We start from the raw sequence: 24,142 nt of genomic DNA, 5'->3' as shown, positions 1-24,142 counted from the left end.
AAAGTTGTGATTTTTTGAGAAAATCTGATTTTTGTGAAAATATTGAAAAAAAAATTGGGAAAAATTTTTTTCTCTCCAAATTCATTGAAACTACCCTCAATCAATTTGCCATGAATTTCTGAGCAGGGTTAAGGGTCATGTTCATTTTTCGAAAAAAAAAACATAAATTTTTTTTTCACATTTTACCAAAAAATTGTCCGTTTTACACCCAAAACATGTATATGAATGTAATATAATGCAGATTTATGGCTTAAAACACTCTCTGTTACTTTGCGTAAGACCTGGCTAACCCCACCGGGCACAAAGTATGATGAGAGAGAGGACAGAGAGTGTTTGATAAAAAAGCCAAATAAATATGGTTGGACTACCAACAAGAAAATGTTGGACCCTTCCATATTTATCTTTCTTTTGAAAAGAAAAAAACATCCCGAAAAGGATATTCCAAATGGGGTTTACTACTGAGCAAGTGTATTTATCTCTCTCTATCTCTCTCTCTCTCTCTCTCTCTCATTCTTTCTCAAACAACAATTTTAGCGTAAAATTATTCTCGATTTGTGATTTTTTTCTAGTTTTTCTCTAACATTTTGCTGAAAACTTTAAGGGGCAAACTTTAATTGATCTTCTAAGCAAAATAAAAACTGAGACAAAAAATATACACACAGTTATGTTAAAACAGCTTAGAAGTCAAATCAAACAAAAATGAAAATATAAAACCTTGGAATAATATTTGAAACAAACGAAAGTTTTTTGTTTAAGTTATTAGAAACCTCGAAACTGTAGTTTTCTCTTTTATGGCGCATAGCAAGCTGCATTTGGAGGAGTGCCTTGAATGAGATCTGGGGTGACTAGATCAATTGTCTCCGCACTAGATGAAACCCGAGCATCCGATTAGGAAGTTGATTGTTCTGGAGTTGAAACTGCTCCCCTAACAAACGACTCGGGAGACATTGCTGTCGGAATATCCTAGTACGCTTCGCGCTCTGCATCATCACGAATACATCCCTCCTGATTTTCATACAATGGTATTGACTCGCAGTCATACGCGAAGAGAATTTTTCTTGGAGACTGCTCGAGCGAGGTTGTGTCGTTTATCTCCGTCTTTTCTAATGCCGGATAGCTCTCGTGAATAGTGCAACTCTCGTACATTCGTTTTCGATTCTGTCTAAGTAGATCGATGTGATCAAGGAGGTAGTTCGGTGGCATGATATGACTTTTTGTAGTCCATTCCTCGTTTTGATTCTCGTCGTTTTTTTTGGGGAGCCAAGTCATTGAACGGACTTGCTGTAGACGGAGAGACTCTCTCTTTCTGTTGATGGATGACTGCAATCGACTCTCTCGTGTATGTTTGGTAGATAATTGTTCTTTCTCGGTCAGACACTGAGATTATTTGTAAAGGACTAGTCATGACTTGAAGAGGTTTAAAGTTTTGTTAAAATGAAATGACTGAACTACCGAAATGAAATTGAGAGAATGAAAAGTATGAAAACTTTATTAATGAGAATGAGATCAGGAAAGGTGTGGCATAGTTCAATTAGGTCAAAGCTAATAACTTTTTAGGCGAGGCTATCAAATTTTATTCATTCTTTTAAGCATGACGCCTGAGGTCATGTTAGGAATGAATGTGAAAACCCGATTTTTTAGATTTATGTGATAGCTTTATTATAGTGGCTACGGGCGAAAGCACTCAAAATCAAGTTTTCATGATAGTTTGCCAGACATTCTTTGTTATGCTGTTAGAAATTCATTACCATGATTCATAACAGTCATTAAAATAACCGTCACAATAAATAACACTAGAAGATTTTTAGAGTATAGCCGGGGGAAAAAGTAACTAAATACCCATATAAAAAGAGGTTTATCGTTAAAGAAATTATATCCTTGGTGATTAAGTCTTATCAATATGGCTTAGGGCGCTCGTAAACGTTATCACGTAAATTTTTACTTTGGGAGCGCATGATCTGTCTCGTATACTGTGATCAGTCATTCTTCAACGTTCCACACTAAAAACCAGTTGGTTGTTATTCATTTATAATGTACGCTTCTCTTGACACGGATGTAGACTATTTCGATGATTTTAGGGATATATCTTCGAATGATGAACGTTTAGTTAGAGTCGGTGCAAAAATATTCGCACAGACCGGTACTTACATAACTATCAAATTGTACAAAAAAGAAGAGGAGGGAACTTTCAAGTATCGACAAGGAATAACTTTGTCAACTGGTGAATTCGAGTCCTTGGCGGACAATTATACAAAAATCAAAAGGTTGACGAAAGCAAAAAACTGCGACGTGACTGAAAAACTTAGAAAAAAGCGAAACAAATCTTCATGCTCTGAAAAGGAATGCGAAAGTGAAAACGATGATAACTGTCGGGTTGTGTAACATTATCAACTCGTTATTCGATTGAAACTTCAAAGCAATGGTTGAAGCAATATATGAGCAATCCCCTGATTATTTCAAACAGTTCCCTAAAAATTACAAATTTTTCATCCTGAATCATGAACCCAACTTTTCAGGCTTCGCTTCAAAAGCAAATTTTGCAGTATCCTCCCATTCGAATAAATTAGATTTTTGCAACCATTCGATTGACAACGAAAACAATTATCATGTGCTGGTCGAATTTACGAAAGAGTCTACCGATTTACTTAACAAGATGACTTCAAAAGCCTTCGTTGTTCCTTGTCTTCTCTCAACATTCAAATATTTAATTTTGGGTTGCTCCAACTATGAATTGTCTGGCCCTCTGATGGAAAAACTGAAAATAGCTGTGAATTATAACTCCATCAACAACTTAGATGTTAGTGGTGTTCCAGTTCGCAGACGATTGCCTCAAGTTTGCTTCGGCTCGCAGACTAAATCTGTTCAAACTCAAACTGACCTGATTACTAACTTAACAATTGAACGCTTTACTAATATTTTGAATGGTGAAAACGCTGCTGAGTTTTCGAAAATAATTGACATAATTTTAAGTGGGTATGGTTGTATGGAAATTGATTCAAACACTTTGTTTGTGAAATTTATCATGGAGAAGAAATTCAAGTTTTAAATATTGGTTTTCTTTCGCTCTTGTATATCAAAAAAATGTTACTACACAAGCGAGAGGCGTTCCCGAGGAGCGTAGCGACGAGCAACGCCGGGTTAGCTATTGCCCCTTAAACCAAACGGCCATGCCTTATTATTTTGAAGGACTTGATATGAAACTTTTCGCGGTTCACATAAACTTGCAGAAAAAAAACTTTGTTGTTAATAAGAATGAATTGAAAAAAAAAAACGAATTTATGAATTTTACAAAAACATCAATAAATTAATTTAGAATAACATATGTTTGGCAAATCATATCAAATCATGATAATTAAGTTTGAAACCTATTGGAAATTTGTTTGTAATTATAACATGAGCAACATAAATACAATAAAGTCCGCATAACACTGAATCAGCTGATTGTATTGGTTATTTCAACAGTAGTTGATTTCCCTCGTGAATTGTACGTCGCATATTCTTGTACACGAGGGGATAATCACATAATCGTTTACCTAGAGGATCTGCGAAGAATATCTGTCCTCCAGCTTGAGCAAAAAGCAACCAGTGGGTTCCAGGTTGATCCGATGGTGAGGCATTCATAATCATGAACGTATTATCGTTTTTCAGTATTGAAGAGCATGGCAAATCTGCCGGAAAAACACCTCTAAAGCGATGTTTCAAATGTTTACAACGGTTAATAATTTCTACTAGTTGAAGATTATCCATGTCTATCTTAGGTCATAAGAGTGTTTTTGGTAATTTTTCTATCTGAACGCACATAAACTGTTGATGCACGCTCTCCCATAAACAATAACTCGACGTTATTACCGAGACCTGCGTCAAACTTGAATTCGAGCGAAATAGTGCAATTGGTCAATTCAGGATGAATAAAATCGTGTGAAGCCTCCTGAGTAGACGTGAGATCAAAAGCCATAATAAAATGATTATCATAATTAGCGAGACTGATTCCATGACTAGTGTTTAAAACAAAATCAAATGCCTCAAGCGTATTGTAATAAATTCTTTTATTGTCTGATGTTGAGATGGGAGTTCCGGCAATGGGTAGAGCGTTTCTGTACACAATGATCTCATTCAACCCAAATTTCTCGTAATGAAAAGGGTTTGTTCTATTAGTACCCAAATATGCTTCGTTTATGCTCATTGCTACTATCATTCTTCGAACAGGTTCTTTTGCAAAAACATCCTCTTGTCGCCAGCTTTGTACTCCTGCAGTTGCGAGAAACGTTTTTGGTACTACTTCGATGTAATTGTAAATTGCCGGGTTCTTCAACAAAGTTTTTTCTATTGATGAGAGAACATGGTCAGTCACAGTCATCTTTCTGACATAGAGGTTAGCTTCGATTATTTGGACCTTGCAGTGTTTAGCTGCATCTTCAGATATGACAACAAAATCATTAGGAGAACGTCTAAGAGACAATCTTATTGTCACACCACTAAGTAGATGCTTGTCACACGACAAAAAGTCGCAAGCAATTTTACCAAATAGCTTCAGCTCGCTCGAGGCCGCAACGAGACCTTTACGCTCCGTAACATCATCAGCTCTCCTTCCAGCACCGTCAATGGCCGATGGATTTTCTTCATAATAATAACCTTGACAAGCCAACCATGTTTTCTTGGCATCATTACCGTATGAAAACTCGGTCTCAATAAAGCTTTAATGGGCAAAATTAGCATTGGTAGTTGATATTTTTTACAATTCAGAGACAGTGTACACTCAGAAAATAATGAAGATAAAGGATTGTTAACAAAATACGGTGTATCTCTGTTTGCCGCCTCTGTAGCATGCGTTCGAAGCACGTTTCCATTGCTTCGAACAATTCGTGCAACTATTTCCAAACGAGTACGTTGAAGATCGATGAAATTATTTCTGTCGCCGAGTACTTCAAACTCGAGCATAGGACCATCAGGAGAGTAGGAAGGTCCAATTTTTTGGGTGAATGCATTTTCAAAAGTGACAAGTAAAGGCGGTTTCTCAAATAAGTCCAAGGAGCTGTGAGTTGCTTCACTCGGGATTAAATTAGAAATCATTTTTAACCCTTATAAAGAAATCGGAGCGAATTCTCTGTGCAGTTCGTTTTCTGGGAATGACGCGTCTCGTTTTTCGTTTAAACGCCGTCGTTCTTTTCGGATGACTTTTCCGAGATCTACTTCCTCCTCCTACTTGCTTTTTGATTGTTTTTCTAACGGTGCTTTTGAGTGCCTGCTTAGGACTTTTTCTTTTTGTTGCAACTTCTATCAGTTCTGGAGCTGCCTGAAGAAGTAGTTCTTTTCCGATTTTTTTAGCCGCGGGTATCACAAATTTTCGAGCCAGTGGAAGTGCGACTCTTCCTATTCCCAAGGCTAATGCACCGAAGCCACTGCCTCGTTGTCTATAATGCCCCGAGAAATGTGGTAGGTTTGCTTGGTTGTGGTAATATGAATCCATTTTGATCAATTGCTAAACTTTTGAAATTTCAAAGTCAGAACAACTTTTCCCCCTCCAGCGAAAGGAACAAGTCCTCCAGTTTCTGTGCGCAACTTCACAGAAATATTGGAAAAATTATTGACCAAAAGTTTTTTAAAATCCAAATTACTAAACACTTTACGATGATTCGGTTCAATTGTACATGCGTAACCGTTTTTCACTCGACGATTTGTATCAATGACTCGTAAAAGGGGTGCTTTTGTGTCTCCGACTATTTGATAATGAATTATAACAGATAAATAAACATAAGCTGAGTACCAGCGCATACATCAACGGGATAGTCAGCAATAAGATCTTGGGTAGAGAATGTGCTATGTTTCGTGCTTCCTTGTTTGTAACCTTTATGATAACCAGTTCCATCTCTGACGCCTTTGAATCCAAGTAGACTAGGAATTTGCGGGCTTGAAAAAGTTATACCTTCCCAATAATGCAGCCATAAGGAAATATGTTTGGTTATTGGATCTATCACGTAATCCAATTTCTCTAATTCTGTCTTTCGACGAATCTCGTCCAGTATTTGATCAATGCTCGTATATTCTCCTTTTGTTATTTTTGCTGTTTCTCCAAGGTAAGGTCTGGAGATCTTGTCTTTATCAACTTTCATGCTTGCTATAACCCGATCTTTTTTGTAGAATACAATGTTGTTGTCAGTTACGTTGTTATCTGAGTAGGGAAGGTAATTTCTGTAACTGCTACTCTCCATTCACCTTGCAATTTTGTTTCTTCACTCAGGAGATTTTTGAAGCTGGCCAGAGTGTTATCTTTAAAAACGTTCATTGATGCAGATGAAACTAGGGTAATTGTGAAGGAAGGGGGAACATTATGGGTGAAAAGGCTGCTGGAAGTGCCCTCAGTCATGATTGTCCTTCTCCAGAACGCGAATTAGTTCAGACTCGTAAACTTTTCCCTCAATCGGTTCTCTGTTAGAATCAATCAAATTGTATGTTGGGGGATTTCGTGTTGGTATGTCAAAAACTTCAAACACTTCATCGGTGAACGATTGTTTGTAACCCTTGCGAAAACGTATGTCTACTTTGGCAAGTCTAACATAATCACCAACATAAAGCTTTGGACGTCGAACTAACTTCAAAGACTGTTCTGCTCTTAATGAAATCAAGCGAGGAACATCTTTTTTAGTTACTTTATTTGGTGCAAGATTTGTGACACGATTTGTTCTCGAATTAATTGCATTGACAAAATCTTGCAATTTGTCAATGTATGAGTAAGTCCATTTATCCTCCAAGTACTTATAAATAAGATTTTTCAAGGAACGGATATTTCTCTCAGCGAATGCGGACTTTTTCTCGCTCTCTGTGCTATATGTGTTTATGCCTTTCTTTTTACATAATGCTCCCTTTAAACTCTGTGCCCTTGTCCACCCATATTTTTTCCGGTTGTTTTGTCGTTATCATTAGTTTGAACGCTTCTGCTGTTGTAGTAGCATACTTTGATTTCAAGGGTTGCACTCTGAGATAGCGGGACATGCAGTAAACTGCAACAAGCAGATACTTAACATCATGGTTGTACTGGGCAAGTTTATCAACAAAGGCCAGATCTAATGACCAGATTTCGTCGATATCGTAAACTATGACCTTGAGTCGCGGCGTTTTTCGGATCACAGTTCAATATTTCGTGTACGCAGGTTCAGTATGAAGGAAATGTTTAACTTTCTTTCGCGACAAATTGCTTGCTTTTATCAAGTTGTTCACACTACCAAATAACGCGGGAACTTTGTCACTGTATTTAGTTTTCAACAATTTTTCTTCAATCTTGGTAATTTTCCCATTGTTTTGTTTGCGCCTTCGTCTTTTCTGACGTTGGAGAATCTGAATCGTTATGGGGCGTTCCGTATGAGTCAGAGCCTTCTTCTGACTCTTTTTCACGTTTTTGGTTTTGGGTTTTTCTATTACCGCTGAGACTTTTTCGTTTGTGTTTTTTTCTCTTAAGGTTTGCACTACTTTTTACCTGCCAAGTGGGCGAAGTTGAGCGGGTTCTTGAGAGTCCGGGTTCTCGTTTCTCTTGAGCGTTAATAGGCGCTGACTGAACCGCGTGTTTGGCATTTCGATTTATTACCAGGTTTTCATTCAAGTTGAGAGCAGTTAAAATGTTAATGAACGCCGGATTGTGTAATTTTTCGTTGGTTGTTGTATGTCGTATAAAAATATTGTAGCTTTAAGTCCTGTTGGTACTTTATCTACATTTATCACCTCATTGTCACGGTTTATGGTTACTCTTTCTGAATTTTCTATGATTTCAAGTACGGTTTTTGCTCTAACAAATTTTTTGTCTTCTAAAACTTGTAACTGTCCTAAAATGCTTTCGGTCTGTCTATTGTGTTTCTCTTCTAGTATTTCGTCTTTAACACGTTCGACCGGTACTTCTTCATCGTCCGTTAACAGTTTAGGCTGTTCTTGTTGGGGCTCAACATTATCCGTAAATGTTTCCTTCGTTGCAGTAGTCTTACTAGTTTGTGGAGGTAATTGGGGTCTAAGCCGGTTAAGATAGGACAGTTGAGCATTTTTATGTTTAATATTATTATCATGAAGAACACTTGCAGCATGTGGCTGCTCTTTAACATATAAGTGTTTCGGAATCAGAATGAATTCTTCAGCAGTCATCATTAAGTTGTGAGGTACTTGTAACAAAAATAAAGTATTTGTCGAACTAAATGGAAGCCTTCTTTACTCAAAATAATCGCACGTTTTCTGACAACACTGGTTTTTGGAGTTATTAAGTATTTGTATGCTGTCTCGAATCGTTCAATGTTTGCGATTTTAACGGGTACGTTTCCATTGACTACATTGAGCAAACATTCACAAATAAGTGTTATGATCTCACGATTTGAAGTTTTTCTAATTAATCTTCTTAGCTGGTCAGGTTTCATTTGTACCATATGCCGCAGAATAGATAAGTTTTTCTTTTTCATTTGTGATTGGAGTAGTTTCTGCTTCAGATAAGGGTAAATAAAAAACTGTTGGCCCAGGTGGTGTGATATTTGAACAATATCTCAAACAATCTAATGTACGGGGGTCCAAGTTGATTAGAAGATGTCCAAAAGAGTCTCTGGTAGCTAATTCGTAACAGTTTCTCAAAGATTTTGATACATTCAATTGTCTTCCTAAAAGATCTAGTTGCTGAACGTCGCGAGGCGATTTGAACAGAATGATGTGTGAAGTGTTCAAATCAATCGTACGCGACCATCGACTTTGTTGAAACAAGTTATGCTTAACATATATTACATCTATCCCTCTAGGTCTACCCGCTGTCGCTAACCTAACAAATTCCTGAATCATCGAAAACTTGAAGAACATTTTCTAATTTTCTCACAGATTCGAATCCGTCGAATTTCATGAACTCCACATTCACTTCGCGAGAAGAGACTTTTTCTGAGAATGCAGGTTGCATCTCTTTGTAAAGATATAGAACGGTTCCAAATTTAGGGTAAAAAGTATTTCCCATCAGAAGTTTCAAAATTAACTCAGTTTTCCCGGATCCTGAAGGTCCCACTATCGCCATAAAAATTCTTGTCGAAGTATCAATCACTTTATTCATATTCTTGAGTTTGGTAGTACGTAACCAACCAAGCCTGATAAAATCGAGAACCAAACTGACATTTCTTCGCAACTTAGTTTAGTGAAAGAAAGTTTGAGAATGCAGAAAGTTAGTAAAATTAGAATTACTACCATTTGCGCAACAAAAACTACTTCAGACCTTGGCAAAGTTACATTGTTACAAAACTTCCATGATTTTTTTTCACTGTTTGTCTCGTTATAAACAAACTCTGTTACTAATGTTGCGTCAGGTTCATCTACTGCTGTTGTTGCTTCTGACATTTGAGAAACTATTTATTCTACAGACTGTGTTAGACTTTTTCTCTCTGTGAATGAAGCTTGTAAAAAATTAAATTACTTTTGAGAACAGTAAAAAATTTCATAACGTGTGAAATCTCTATCATTTGTGTCATGCATTTCTAAAACAAAGTTTGCTGGGATATTTGCAGTTTTTATGTAGTACATTATTTTCTTCACAGTATCCTCTTTCACAATCGTCTTAATCTCATCTGGCAATTCACTGCTGTTTAGATCCATCTGAACTCCTGGCTGACATTTGGGTACTAAGACTAGTTCGGGAAGCTATACTCCTCGCTTGCTGGCTAACATTTCTGATAAACTTGATTCTCTGGAAGTATACAAATTGATCAATAACTGGAAAAAAACTTCTTCAACGTAGACAACTCTTCTTCGGAAATTAATATTTGCTCCTTCCTCTGAACAATTTGGCCACTGCAATCAATACGCTCTATTCTCGTTAATGAAATTTTAATATCACCCTCTCAAGTCATCCACGCACAAAGCATTGAATTTGGTGATAGGTATGTCTCCACTTTCGCTGATCTCTAGCTGTTGATCAATTTTCAACCAATCATAAAAAACCTTGGTTTTCTTCAAGGCACAATGATTCCTGGAGTTGTAATGTGGAATATGTTTATTGCAACTTGGATAATTTTTAAAATATAAGTTTTCAACCCGAGGACAGCCCAAATCATCTAGGTTTTCAATCTTTCGGTCCAAGTACTTGGCCAAAAATTCTGTCTTTTCTTTTCCTTTAGCGTAAAAAACGGCACCGGGATTTCTCAGCACAAAACTCTGAAGTATTTGATTCAAGTTTATATAAAGATAATCACCGTTTTCCCAATGGAGACCGTGTAAATAATTTGTTAACCAGTTGTAAGCTTTTTGTTCAAGCTTTGGTAGTATATTGAAATTCACTGGAGGTAGGAAAATGAGTCGATCGCTGTAGTCTGAAGTTGTTATTGCTAATTCTTTAACCACAAAGGCGTTTTTCTTGTAACGAAAGCCTTCCACGTCAAGCACAACTGATCTCTCGCCTAGCATTCTAGTAAATGATAAACTTCTGGTTTTTTCAACTTAATGAAAAGGCAGAACGCTATTCCACTCAAATGTCCCAATAAGCTGTTGTTACAGTTCCAGGGCAACATGTAACAGTACGTGGGACCCTGTTGATAAAATTCGTGTATAAATCCGGCCGCATCGTGCAAAATAGCGTGCAATCGTAAAATTTTGGAATTTTTCAAGTATTTGTCCAAGGAAGAGTTATCAATACCAATCAAGCCACCATAACTTAATTAAAATGTCGTAGTTAAGGTTATCAGAACTAACAAAAAACAGAGAACATGCAGCTAGAAAATAGTTGCGTCGGTTAGAGTTATCAGGATAAGATTGTTTCAAAGACGTATAAATTTCGTGAATTATTTTCAAATTAATAGGAGTTACTCTGCTTTTTTGCAATTTCATTATTTATTTTTTCCAACACCTCTCCAACCTGCTGAATTTCAAGCCAGTGGAAATAAAAGTGACCTTGCAAATACCATTTAGTCTCATTAAGATAACGGTGGTAAATAATTAAATAAACCACCGGAAGTTTTTTGTATTTTGATAGCTTGTTGAAACATAGACGGATTTTTCTCTCCAAGTCTTTATCAACCCTTTTTGAGGTAAAATCAAACGAATAGTCGAATACGTTTTCATAATCAGCAAAATTCAAATCGCTCACAGTACCATACTGTTGTTTTGTTGAAATGCACCAAGAGATTTGTTGAAGCTCACTCAAATAAAATTGTTCTTTGAAAATTAACTCGTATTCTTTCTTTGAAATTTCCTTTGCCCTTTCGAGGAAGACGACGTAGCGTTCATTACTAAATTTGAAAAATGAGTTTTTTTCTGCGGTTGAAAACACTCTTAATTGTAAATGTTCATTATCAATATCTTCAGTACACCAAGTTCCCTCTAATTTCATTTTTCTTATTTCAAAATTTGTCAAATTTATCATTTGGTATATTTTGCCCAGAAACGACCGCCGCCTTTTGAGAGTAATTTCAATTTACTGCCTTTTCACCATAAAATTTAGGTCAAGTTAAGGAATTAGTTTACTGCTGCCAACAGTTAAGCTACGCTGCCAAATTGGCCGGCGCATTTTTATTATGTACCATAAAAGTCAATTCCCCGTTCACTAACAAATTTCAACTAGGTCGAAAGTTCATTTGCCCGAAACAAATATAACAATTAAAATGATTCATATAATTAACCAGGACCAATAATTAGGACCCCAAAAATTGGAATTAGAAAGAATTTTGTATCGTATCCCTTGTTGTTAAGCTAAACTTAGCAAGATCCTAAGTAGGGGGTCTTCTGCTTTTTGTGTGGAAAATTTCTTTCGTTTACAAAATCCTAGGATAGGGGTCCTCCAAAAAATTAAGGACCCCTTTCCTAGGATTTTGCTTTAAGTGAGGACCCCCCCCCCTTAGGAAGGACCCCCCCCCCCTTAGGATCCGGGACACGATACAATACTACTGGCGTCAATATGTACTAACGGCGCCAGTATATACTAACTTTGAGAGGGCCAATATGTACTAAATTTGAGGGGGGAGCGCGCGCCAAAAAAACGCGATTTTTCTGTCAAAAGTTTCCAGAAAGTGCCTAACGCTTTTTTTCGAATTTTGACTGCGGCGCAGAAATTTGGGTTAGAACAGAGTCTTTTCAGTGCTTTGGGAGTGCTCGGAAAATCAATTTGGTCGACATACAAAAAGGTCGACAAATTTTTCTAGAATATTATTGAAATCCCAAATTCAAGAAAATCCTAGATCCTCCACTGCTCTTTTCGTTTACCTACCACCTGCAAGTTTCCTCTAAGTACTTTTGTGTTCACATTGTCCGATTGCTACTAAAAATGGCTTAAACTAAAAAGTCTAAGACAAAGATAGTTTTCTTTTATGTTTAACCTTGTAAAACGCCCGTTACACCATGAACTTGATGCATTTTCAATAAACTTTGGGTCAATTTTCATTTTACTTCGGGGAGCACAATTTTGGCGAGGGAATTTATGAGCGAATGTAATATTAGTCTCTTCCGTTCGTTTTTTATTAAGAACTTTAAATTAATATAATTCGCTTTTCTTTTGTAAACAGCTTTCCTTTCAAGTGAAAAGCGCAAAACTACTCAACGCATAAGATTCGATTTTTGTGGAGTTTTCTGATGAATTTTGAGTGCTTTAAAATAAGTGAAAAATTAAGATTCAAAATCGATCCATACGTTTTGCGGTTCTTCCTTCCATTATCACAATAGGACTATGTCTTGGCGCCCAATGCACCTAGAGCAATATTTTTCTACTTCGGGTCAACCATTACCAGTTTATTTTAAAAATTGCTCTTCCCACAAAATTTCGTTATAATTTGCTGGTTCAATTAATTCAACAATTGAATCATTTGACAAATATCATTTAAACTGATATGATTTCTTCGCCGGATGAAACAATAATTTTTTTCACTTTAAAAGAAAAATAGCTCTTTATTAAAAGTCCAAATACCTAAATTACCCAATAACCCCATAATTGTTTGAAGAGTTATGTCCGCCGAGTTATCACTTCGGGGCATACCATTGATAATTTTCAAAATATCTGCCAAAAACTGTTATTCAGAGAGCCAAAAATGGTTTGAAAACAATAATTATCTCTTCCTGCGAAACCGGGGAAAAAGATAACAAGCAAAAGAAATACCTTTAGGCCAAATAATGCAAAACGTCGAGCCATCTTCTCTGCAGATATTTTGCACATCAACGACTGTATTCAATTTGTCAGATTGAGAAGTTTTGATGACTAATTTTACGCCGCTCTGCAGATACATTTGCAAACCCAGGCCTAGAATACAAACTTGGTTGCCAAGATTGCCGGAGCAATTGGCGAAGACATAGCCAGTTTTTCTCAAAAATGTGTCCATTTCTGAGCAATTCCTTGTTTTTTGTTTTCCCGTCACATCATCGTCAGTAGACTCATTTCGATGAGATATAATCCTTATTGTACATATTTCGATTAGCATATGTAATATTAAACATCAAGTTCTTTAAAAACTTTGCGTCATTTGAGTTTTAGAGTGGATGAACATACATTTCCAAGCCTTAAGTTTTTGCGCTGTGTAATGAAATTTGGCATCAGAGCTAGCGCTTACATGATTGTTTCAGCAGAATGGAGAATATTTTTTTCCTAATTCAGTATGTTGAAAAGTTTTAATTTGAGTTGCAGATTGATTTTATTGGTCAGTAAAATTGTATAAAAAACAACCATGAAAAGATAGGCTACATGCGTAGTATAAATCAGTTCAAACATAACGAGGCCAAACTGTGAATTCTGCGCATTGTAAAACGGATTCCACAACAGGCCAAAATCAGATTTTTTGCGGAATCCGCAACATTGCTACTTTTCTTTGATCTTCTTTGCTGTTTTAGATTCCACAATCAAATACTTAATTTTTTGTACCGCTCAAAATTGCTCCAAAAATAGGCGAGCTTGAGAAACCTGCAACTGTTTTTACGGAATCCAGAACCGTTTGTAAAACCCACAAACAAATAAAAAGACATGAGTATAGTTACATTAAGCTGTTGTGGAATCCGCAACTGTAGCGTATTCCGCAAATTGTAAGTGGAATCCGCAAGTTGTAAGGAGAATCCGCAAACTGTAAGTGGAATCCGCATTTTATTTGCGAATTCCACTTACACTTGCGGATTCCACTTTCAATTTGCGGAATTCAGTTACAGTCGCGGAACCCAGACCAACGAGCTATAATTGCTTGTTGCGAAATCCGCAACAAGACAACTGTGCCGACAAAATTTACGTAACAGGTATTTGTACGGGGAATCTACGAATCTCTTGTAATTAGAATTCACTTACATTCTGAAACATATTTAAAGAATTGTCTCTAGGGAATAGGGAATCCAGGAACATAAAGGCACAAAAGTGTCCGCCTATCCAGTGCACAGCTTGGCCTCGTAATGAAGCTTTTATTTACTTATTGAATTCATTATCTATTTTTACTAAAACAAATTGCAGAAAGTGAGGAATATGCCTGGGGTAGTTTTTTTTTAAATCACACCGAATTTAGAAAAGTTGATTGCGTATGGGCATCCATCCAGAAATCTAGGGTCCTCCAAGCGAGCATGCTTGCACTCGACTAAAATGCGACTTGGCTGCTGGAATAATACTTTGATATTTTGTTTTGATGCGCGCATTACTTATTCCAAGTCAAATTTTCCGCACTCATAATCGTAACAAACTTAATTGAGGCAAACTGATTGGTCTAATGATTTTCATAAAAAGACTTTCGAATAAAGACTTAGATTTTATCAGCCTAAATTTCATAGGTTGTCAATATGTCATTTACCAAAGTTCATTCGAGACTAATTAGTGGGCTGTCGGAACATTAAGGACTTTGCCGTCTTTTTTTTTTTATAAAATTGCTTATAATTTAGACAAAACTCAAACGTGGGGGCTGAAAAGCAACTTCATGACAAAACTATTCCCTTGTAGTCAAATATTTACAATTGAAATGGCGACAAAATGAAACTCTGGTCATTCTTTTCTAAAAATTTTGAAAGCAATTTTGATTTTGGCTCGTACAAATTAAGTTCACAATGTAGCCTATGTTTCAAGGTTAAATTGATACTTCTTAACAATCGCATGGGAAAAGCATCTGGTAAATGTAGACATTGATAATCGGAAAAAATTGTCGAATGATATTCAGCGAGGGTCAACTTATGGTCGAGATAAATAAAAAACCGAGAGGTAGTTTATGATCGATCTAGCTATGAAATTTCAACGAAATCGATTTAGTTGTAAGATATTTAGTTTAGGTATAACCATAGTAATTACTTTAGTCGTACACATTGTAGTATAGCGAATGCAAAAACGGAAGATTACTAAGCAAATATGAAGTGTTCAATAAACAAAATTCATGGCCAAAGGTTCTAAGAAGTTTGCGGAAAATGATAACTAAGCTTTAACCCGTAAAGTTTAGGATTCGGGAGCTCCGGTAAGGTTCGGGAGACCTGTGACGGCAAGACTCGGAAGCACAGGATTTCAGTTAACATCGGTAAAATAAAGTGGATCATACAGTTGTTGTTTGACCATCGGGTGGAATTTCGCTGTTTTGATGAGATAGACGCTGAAGTTTTGCAGATTGCTCGAGGTGTCTGAGAGATTGCTCGTTGAAGTGTGGTAGAGTAGAAAAAGCTGGGGTAGTGCGATTCAAGAAAAACAAGGTTTGGTTTTACTTTTCGATGGTTGTGGCTTCTAGGTCTGGGTCATTTTCACATTTCATTTTTTTCAAGCTTTCGAAACCTACAATTCCTCCAGGTTTTTAATAAATTTTAATTTTAGTTTTTTTTTGCATAAATCCTTATGATATGGCCTTTTTTGCGCACTCGATTTTTTTTTGGTTTTGTTGACTTTCTCACGGCTAAGTCAGGTTTTTGAATTGATTTACCGCTTTTAAGTGTAACTTTATGGTCCGTCTCCCCTATGATATCCTCCTTAAGCAACCTATAATCGAAACCACGCTTTTTTCTGCTTTGCTATAAAAAACCGGTCGTACCCGACGGGGCATTAGAAAATGGGTTGCCCACCCCTAGTGCTTCTCTCGGTTTTGATCTGGGTAGGGTTTTAATTAGAGATCAGGAGCTGGAAGCGATGAAATCCCGGGTATTTGTCATGTCTTCCGAGGATGACGAGTTGTAGTCAAGAAGTCCATTTTCAAGATAATCAAGAGCGTCCCAATCGTGTCTCCATTCGCGGCCCATGAGCTTTCGTTTTTCGTCTAAACCTTACAAGATTTTGTTCCGATCTAGGTTGTCTGATTTAGGAAGGTGCTGGTATAAAAAATGCCATACATTTTTTTTGATGTTATTCGGAAGTGGGCTTCAAAAGGCGAGCAATATAGCTATTGTTATGTTACTGTTCTTAGGCGTTTAGTATTTTTACTAGCGCTAGTTCCAATAACAGTTTCGGGTTTTTGTGATCTAACCGATAGCTGTTTTTTGTTATTTTCAATTAAACAGTTGACCAGGCCCTTAGCTTTATGGTTGCCCACTGGGCAACCATTTGTTTATTCTGACAATTTTGTTCTAGACAAGTTGAAAATAATCCCAAATCTTGGTCGTTTTTGCTTTTTCTGCGATTTCCGCTTCAGGCTAAACAGATTCAGAAAAAAATATTCTCTAATTCAACAAAGTTGTACATATTACTTGTCCAGTGGGAAACTAGGAAAATCTGTCAAGGCACACTTATACATATTTTTTGTCCCCATAATGATTGTAAAGGTCCAGCGAAGTCTAGTTCTTTTTCTTGGATGATAGATTGCCCAAAAACTCTTTGAGCAATTAGATGTTTTAAGTTGTTACCTGCTTTCCAATATACAATGCAAGTTTTGCCACACACTTGAAATTCCCAGTTGAACTCCGGCCACCAGATACACTATATCGCTAAATTTTGCATAGCGAAATGACCACGTTCCTTTTTATCTAGTAGTTGCAGCATGATTATTCTTAAGCAGGCGGTCATCACAAGTCTCCAATCAAAATAAAACCATCCTTTAGTAACGTGTCAGTTTTTAAATTAAGGTTTATAATAGTTTTCAAGCTGTAATAAATCCCGTATTTTCCTTCTTGGACGACTTTAGCCAATTTCTTCAGCAGTAAGTCTTGTTCTAGGAGTAAAGAGTTAAGTTCTGCCTCAAAAATTACCGCTCATGGAAAAGAAAAAATAATAATTTTCTGGCGTTTCCGGCTTTGAGAAGACTCTAAGTTTTTCTTTGAACAACCCATCGTTGTTTCCGAAGCTTTGTCTTCAATTTTGGTTGCCAGGGGGAAATTTTTTACAATGGGATAACATATTTGTTTTGTTCGATTTGATTCGACAACTCTTTGAATTCTTAGACATCAATGAAAAATTAATAGTTTTGCAGAAGGGAAAGCGCTCTTTCATACGCTAATGAGAGTTTTGACGCACAGAGTTTTTTGAGCGAGCGTACAAAGATTATAAAACTTCTGCAGTGTTCAAAATTCAATTATCACGTATGTTTCCTGTGGTTTGTTTGGAGTGGTTGTGAACAATCAACTTGCAGTACTTGAAATGTTCAATTATTATTATTGAGAAAAAATGTCTCGTATTTTTAGCCTGAACATCTTGGCATGAATTTCTGAAAACCAAGTAGCGAACTAAAGTGGTTTATTGAAGCAATTATAAAGTTTTTTTCCTCCTAAGAAATTGGTAGTGGTCACTAGCAGAGTTTTGATAAAAATTTGACGAATCGTAATTTTTTCAATTGTAAAATCATATCTAAAAACTTAAGCGGGATCCGGTTGTTTAATTTTGTTTAACGTCTCTTAAAGCCCCTTTTTGAAGCTTTGCGATCATTGCTCCTAAAACTGTCACCGAGCAGGTGATTTTTTTAGTTATTTTTATTTGAATGCTACCAGATGTGATTTTTTGCCGGTTAATTTTTTGTTTTTCCGCATTAGCTCGCAAAAAGGTGTCGATAAGAACAACCAACTTGATATCTTTTGAACTACCGACGTTAGCGATTAAAATGCAGAGTATATAATGGTGTGTATTGGGTAGTATGCCAGTGCGTTTATCCATAAATCGCCGGCATTTGTGGGCCACGTCTCCCAAACCAAAAAACACCGTTTTAAATCTGTACCAGTCATTATCATCGACTCCTACTATGTCAAAATTCCATTGGTTGCTCGTTTTTTATATTGTTATCTGACTATGTGTTATTTTAGATCATTTGATGAAAACCAGATTTTAATTTTTTTCTCCAGGCTACTTATTTTAGTGGACTATTAATGGCTAATTTTATCGATCGTCTCCTTTCAAAGTAAAAACAGTTGGTGAGATGAAGCAAGCTTCAGAACTTGTAGAGAGCTTCTTGATATGTTCTACTTTTCTAAACTGGCCGTTCCACTGTTTTAGTTTGGGTCATATGTCTATGGAAATTCGTTTTCCTCTTACTTGTATAAGTTTCATGCTTTGTTAAAACCATATTTACACAAAAATCTGTTAACTTAAAAGTTCTAATAATTAGATTCGTTAATGTATCAGATTTATTCATTTTAAACGTTGATGCGGTGTTTCAAGTGCAGTAACAGTACATATCTTTGACTCAAACTAATTTGTTTCATTCTGGCAATTTCATTCGTGACTATCCGAGATATAGATTGCGTGGTTGGTGACTATTAATGAGAGAATTTAATTTCAAGATACGGTCATGATAAATGTCAATTCGAAGCAAACTTTTCATTGATTTCCTTTAACTACCTTCCCAATGATATTGATAGTGCTTCTAAATTCTTCTGAAGGACTTGTTGATAAATTCGACAATTGCTTCAACTTTCAAATAAATGCCCCTTATCTTCAGTTTATGAATTAGATTTTTGTTCATGAATGATAAAAAAACAAGCTGAGTCAATTTGAATGTATATTTTGAATGGATTAAAAAGTTGAATCTTTAAGCTCAGTGTTTCTTTGAATTTATTATTATCGTGCTAAAAGACTTTCATGACTTGTTTTTGGATTCACTGATTAGACTTACTGATTAGATACACTTTAAGATTGCAATTAAAAAATGAAACAAGAAAGTCGTCCGAGTTTAACTCAAATTCGGAGTTTTCCTGGGGAGTGTCCCGTTGAATTTGCTAATCTGGCATAACCGACTTTTGTTCTATCAATTTCATCTGGTCTCGGGTTGAGAGTCTGCAGTGTCTAACAAAAGGACCCTTAAGGCCACAGTTCATGCAATTTCTGTTCCTAATTGGACACGAGGTGAGAAGTCGATTTTTAAATTATTAAGTGTGGGTTCCTTTTTTATCTGGTATGGTTTCTAGCACACATTTTCTTTACCGGATTCTTAACGTATTGTGGATGGACTTTTCTGCTTGTTTCATACGACGTATGTATAAAATTTTTCTGATGTTAAATATTTGTCCAATTTCTCTTGGAATTTTCTCTCTCGTTTCTCATAATACTTATGAAAATGTCTCCACTTAGTTTCATTTGTAGATCTCCTGATGTACAATTTTTTAGCTAGTTCGGATATAATTTCTTCATTTTAAGCAAGGGTAGCGTGTTTGTTTCTTTCTTCACTTGCGGTCCGTTGGCTTGGTCATAGGTCGATTCCGCGGTTTCGGATATTGAGTATGTCAGCTCGTTTTGACCGGTTGGTGGGCTTATGACATCTTCAATGTCAACTGATTTTTTTGCAATAATTGTTAATTGGATTATTTCCGACCACTAGTTCACCCTTTTGGTGATTTTTGTTCGTCGAGTTTTTTTCTAATTTTAGTCCACATAGATTTGACTCATTTGACAGAAAGATTTGAAAGTTTAAAGAAAAGATACGGTAGTCTTAAGAAAGCTGGCCATTATTTTTTAGATCCGAAAGCCATGGCTGTTTTGGCTGTTACAAACTAAATTCAGAACGTAGCACATGTTTCAGGGTTAAAATGATTTAAAAACCGTTTTTACTTATGGAAAACCTAATTTTGTTAAATCTTGAAAAGTCTTAAAAAGTAAGCTGAAAAAAATGCGAATATGATTTTTGACAATTCATGATTGCGGATTCCAGCAACCTAATCTGACAACTTTGGCTCTCAGATACATTTGACTTTTTTAATTCTGCATAAATACTACAAAGAGTCTAACTCGCTTAAGAGGCCCTGCATCATTTTGAGTTCGAGATTTCGTTAGGTCATTTCTATCCTTGTGGAGTTTACAAAAAGAACAAAAAGTGACGTACGCATACTATCAACTCACTATAGTTTCTCTTGGAACTAGAAGTTTCACTTGTTTTGAGCTTACATTTCTTAAACACGTGTATTAAATGCAATTTTGTAACATATGCTAATCGACATACGTGTTATTGAGTACTCCCAAGTGTCCGCGAAACTCCGAATGGGTTAAAGACTTTAAAATCGGCTCACAATTTCTAGCGCCTTGCAGAAAATTCCGTGATAAATTTGACATCTGCAATGGTGTATCTCGACTGCTGGTGAAATAAGTAAACTGTAACGCTGCTGCGGAAATGATGATCAGGGAAACAATCAATCGGAACTTTCGATCTGAAACATTAAAACGTCATAATTTCATCTGGAAACAACTCAAAATATTGACCTTGCTGTCATTCATGGAGAATTAATTATAGAACAAGTTTCCAACATTTTAACATACTTCCAAGAAATGCAAATTTCCATGCACTGCACTTTGAAATCTGCGTTCTTTGTGTAAAAAGTATCGAGAAAGCAACAATCAGAAAATAGTAGATATCACTTGAAGAGTCACTAATGGCACAAATTATAATTAAAAATATGTTTAAAAACTGCTCCAGACGTATGCAAATTTCAGAAAAACTAGAAAACTTTGCTTTGAAAACTCGGTTGCCTCGGCAAAATTTTAAATTCTTGTCAATATCTTAGCAAACTGCATTTTATGAAAAGATCTAGTGGGTTGCGCATCTTCACTCAGTCACTTGTTTCCAACGTTGTCCTAAGACACTATTTTACGGCACCCATCGTGCCCATGCATGGGGGGATAATTTGGGGGACAATGTTCATAACCCGCACCGAAGTTTCTCGGATAAAAATAGATTATATTGAGAAAATGTTGCCGAAAATATTGCCATTATAATCGATTATGTGTAACCAATTTAAGCAACATTTTCTATTATAATAGAAAGAAAATAGATTATTTTCATCAAGAATATATTGCCTTGTAATTCCACTAAAATGTATTTTTATCTCCATAAAGTTTCTTCAGCAGTAAGTCTTGTTCTAGGAGTAAAGAGTTAAGTTCTGCCTCAAAAATTACCGCTCATGGAAAAGAAAAAATAATAATTTTCTGGCGTTTCCGGCTTTGAGAAGACTCTAAGTTTTTCTTTGAACAACCCATCGTTGTTTCCGAAGCTTTGTCTTCAATTTTGGTTGCCAGGGGGAAATTTTTTACAATGGGATAACATATTTGTTTTGTTCGATTTGATTCGACAACTCTTTGAATTCTTAGACATCAATGAAAAATTAATAGTTTTGCAGAAGGGAAAGCGCTCTTTCATACGCTAATGAGAGTTTTGACGCACAGAGTTTTTTGAGCGAGCGTACAAAGATTATAAAACTTCTGCAGTGTTCAAAATTCAATTATCACGTATGTTTCCTGTGGTTTGTTTGGAGTGGTTGTGAACAATCAACTTGCAGTACTTGAAATGTTCAATTATTATTATTGAGAAAAAATGTCTCGTATTTTTAGCCTGAACATCTTGGCATGAATTTCTGAAAACCAAGTAGCGAACTAAAGTGGTTTATTGAAGCAATTATAAAGTTTTTTTCCTCCTAAGAAATTGGTAGTGGTCACTAGCAGAGTTTTGATAAAAATTTGACGAATCGTAATTTTTTCAATTGTAAAATCATATCTAAAAACTTAAGCGGGATCCGGTTGTTTAATTTTGTTTAACGTCTCTTAAAGCCCCTTTTTGAAGCTTTGCGATCATTGCTCCTAAAACTGTCACCGAGCAGGTGATTTTTTTAGTTATTTTTATTTGAATGCTACCAGATGTGATTTTTTGCCGGTTAATTTTTTGTTTTTCCGCATTAGCTCGCAAAAAGGTGTCGATAAGAACAACCAACTTGATATCTTTTGAACTACCGACGTTAGCGATTAAAATGCAGAGTATATAATGGTGTGTATTGGGTAGTATGCCAGTGCGTTTATCCATAAATCGCCGGCATTTGTGGGCCACGTCTCCCAAACCAAAAAACACCGTTTTAAATCTGTACCAGTCATTATCATCGACTCCTACTATGTCAAAATTCCATTGGTTGCTCGTTTTTTATATTGTTATCTGACTATGTGTTATTTTAGATCATTTGATGAAAACCAGATTTTAATTTTTTTCTCCAGGCTACTTATTTTAGTGGACTATTAATGGCTAATTTTATCGATCGTCTCCTTTCAAAGTAAAAACAGTTGGTGAGATGAAGCAAGCTTCAGAACTTGTAGAGAGCTTCTTGATATGTTCTACTTTTCTAAACTGGCCGTTCCACTGTTTTAGTTTGGGTCATATGTCTATGGAAATTCGTTTTCCTCTTACTTGTATAAGTTTCATGCTTTGTTAAAACCATATTTACACAAAAATCTGTTAACTTAAAAGTTCTAATAATTAGATTCGTTAATGTATCAGATTTATTCATTTTAAACGTTGATGCGGTGTTTCAAGTGCAGTAACAGTACATATCTTTGACTCAAACTAATTTGTTTCATTCTGGCAATTTCATTCGTGACTATCCGAGATATAGATTGCGTGGTTGGTGACTATTAATGAGAGAATTTAATTTCAAGATACGGTCATGATAAATGTCAATTCGAAGCAAACTTTTCATTGATTTCCTTTAACTACCTTCCCAATGATATTGATAGTGCTTCTAAATTCTTCTGAAGGACTTGTTGATAAATTCGACAATTGCTTCAACTTTCAAATAAATGCCCCTTATCTTCAGTTTATGAATTAGATTTTTGTTCATGAATGATAAAAAAACAAGCTGAGTCAATTTGAATGTATATTTTGAATGGATTAAAAAGTTGAATCTTTAAGCTCAGTGTTTCTTTGAATTTATTATTATCGTGCTAAAAGACTTTCATGACTTGTTTTTGGATTCACTGATTAGACTTACTGATTAGATACACTTTAAGATTGCAATTAAAAAATGAAACAAGAAAGTCGTCCGAGTTTAACTCAAATTCGGAGTTTTCCTGGGGAGTGTCCCGTTGAATTTGCTAATCTGGCATAACCGACTTTTGTTCTATCAATTTCATCTGGTCTCGGGTTGAGAGTCTGCAGTGTCTAACAAAAGGACCCTTAAGGCCACAGTTCATGCAATTTCTGTTCCTAATTGGACACGAGGTGAGAAGTCGATTTTTAAATTATTAAGTGTGGGTTCCTTTTTTATCTGGTATGGTTTCTAGCACACATTTTCTTTACCGGATTCTTAACGTATTGTGGATGGACTTTTCTGCTTGTTTCATACGACGTATGTATAAAATTTTTCTGATGTTAAATATTTGTCCAATTTCTCTTGGAATTTTCTCTCTCGTTTCTCATAATACTTATGAAAATGTCTCCACTTAGTTTCATTTGTAGATCTCCTGATGTACAATTTTTTAGCTAGTTCGGATATAATTTCTTCATTTTAAGCAAGGGTAGCGTGTTTGTTTCTTTCTTCACTTGCGGTCCGTTGGCTTGGTCATAGGTCGATTCCGCGGTTTCGGATATTGAGTATGTCAGCTCGTTTTGACCGGTTGGTGGGCTTATGACATCTTCAATGTCAACTGATTTTTTTGCAATAATTGTTAATTGGATTATTTCCGACCACTAGTTCACCCTTTTGGTGATTTTTGTTCGTCGAGTTTTTTTCTAATTTTAGTCCACATAGATTTGACTCATTTGACAGAAAGATTTGAAAGTTTAAAGAAAAGATACGGTAGTCTTAAGAAAGCTGGCCATTATTTTTTAGATCCGAAAGCCATGGCTGTTTTGGCTGTTACAAACTAAATTCAGAACGTAGCACATGTTTCAGGGTTAAAATGATTTAAAAACCGTTTTTACTTATGGAAAACCTAATTTTGTTAAATCTTGAAAAGTCTTAAAAAGTAAGCTGAAAAAAATGCGAATATGATTTTTGACAATTCATGATTGCGGATTCCAGCAACCTAATCTGACAACTTTGGCTCTCAGATACATTTGACTTT

At 35.9% G+C, this 24,142-nt stretch overlaps 1 protein-coding gene across 2 annotated transcripts in view; it reads right to left on the bottom strand.

Annotated features, from left to right (window-relative positions):
- Nucleotides 1-20,465, bottom strand: part of LOC134847689 (uncharacterized) — a 35,016-nt gene extending 14,551 nt beyond the window's left edge. For both annotated transcript variants that reach the window (XM_063864861.1, XM_063864862.1), the window contains exons 1-2: nt 20,265-20,465; nt 13,079-13,371 (exon numbers count right to left, since the gene is read on the bottom strand). In XM_063864861.1, coding sequence (XP_063720931.1) covers nt 13,079-13,371; nt 20,265-20,374 — 403 coding nt within the window. In that variant the 5' untranslated portion in view covers nt 20,375-20,465. The remainder of the gene's footprint in view (nt 1-13,078; nt 13,372-20,264) is intronic.
- Nucleotides 20,466-24,142: the final 3,677 nt, after the last annotated feature.

The sequence above is a fragment of the Symsagittifera roscoffensis genome, chromosome 6 (assembly GCF_963678635.1).
Source record: "Symsagittifera roscoffensis chromosome 6, txSymRosc1.1, whole genome shotgun sequence".
Taxonomy (NCBI): Eukaryota; Metazoa; Xenacoelomorpha; order Acoela; family Convolutidae; genus Symsagittifera; species Symsagittifera roscoffensis.
Note: the sequence above shows the minus strand (reverse complement) of the source record. Positions and strands in the feature narration are given on the sequence as shown.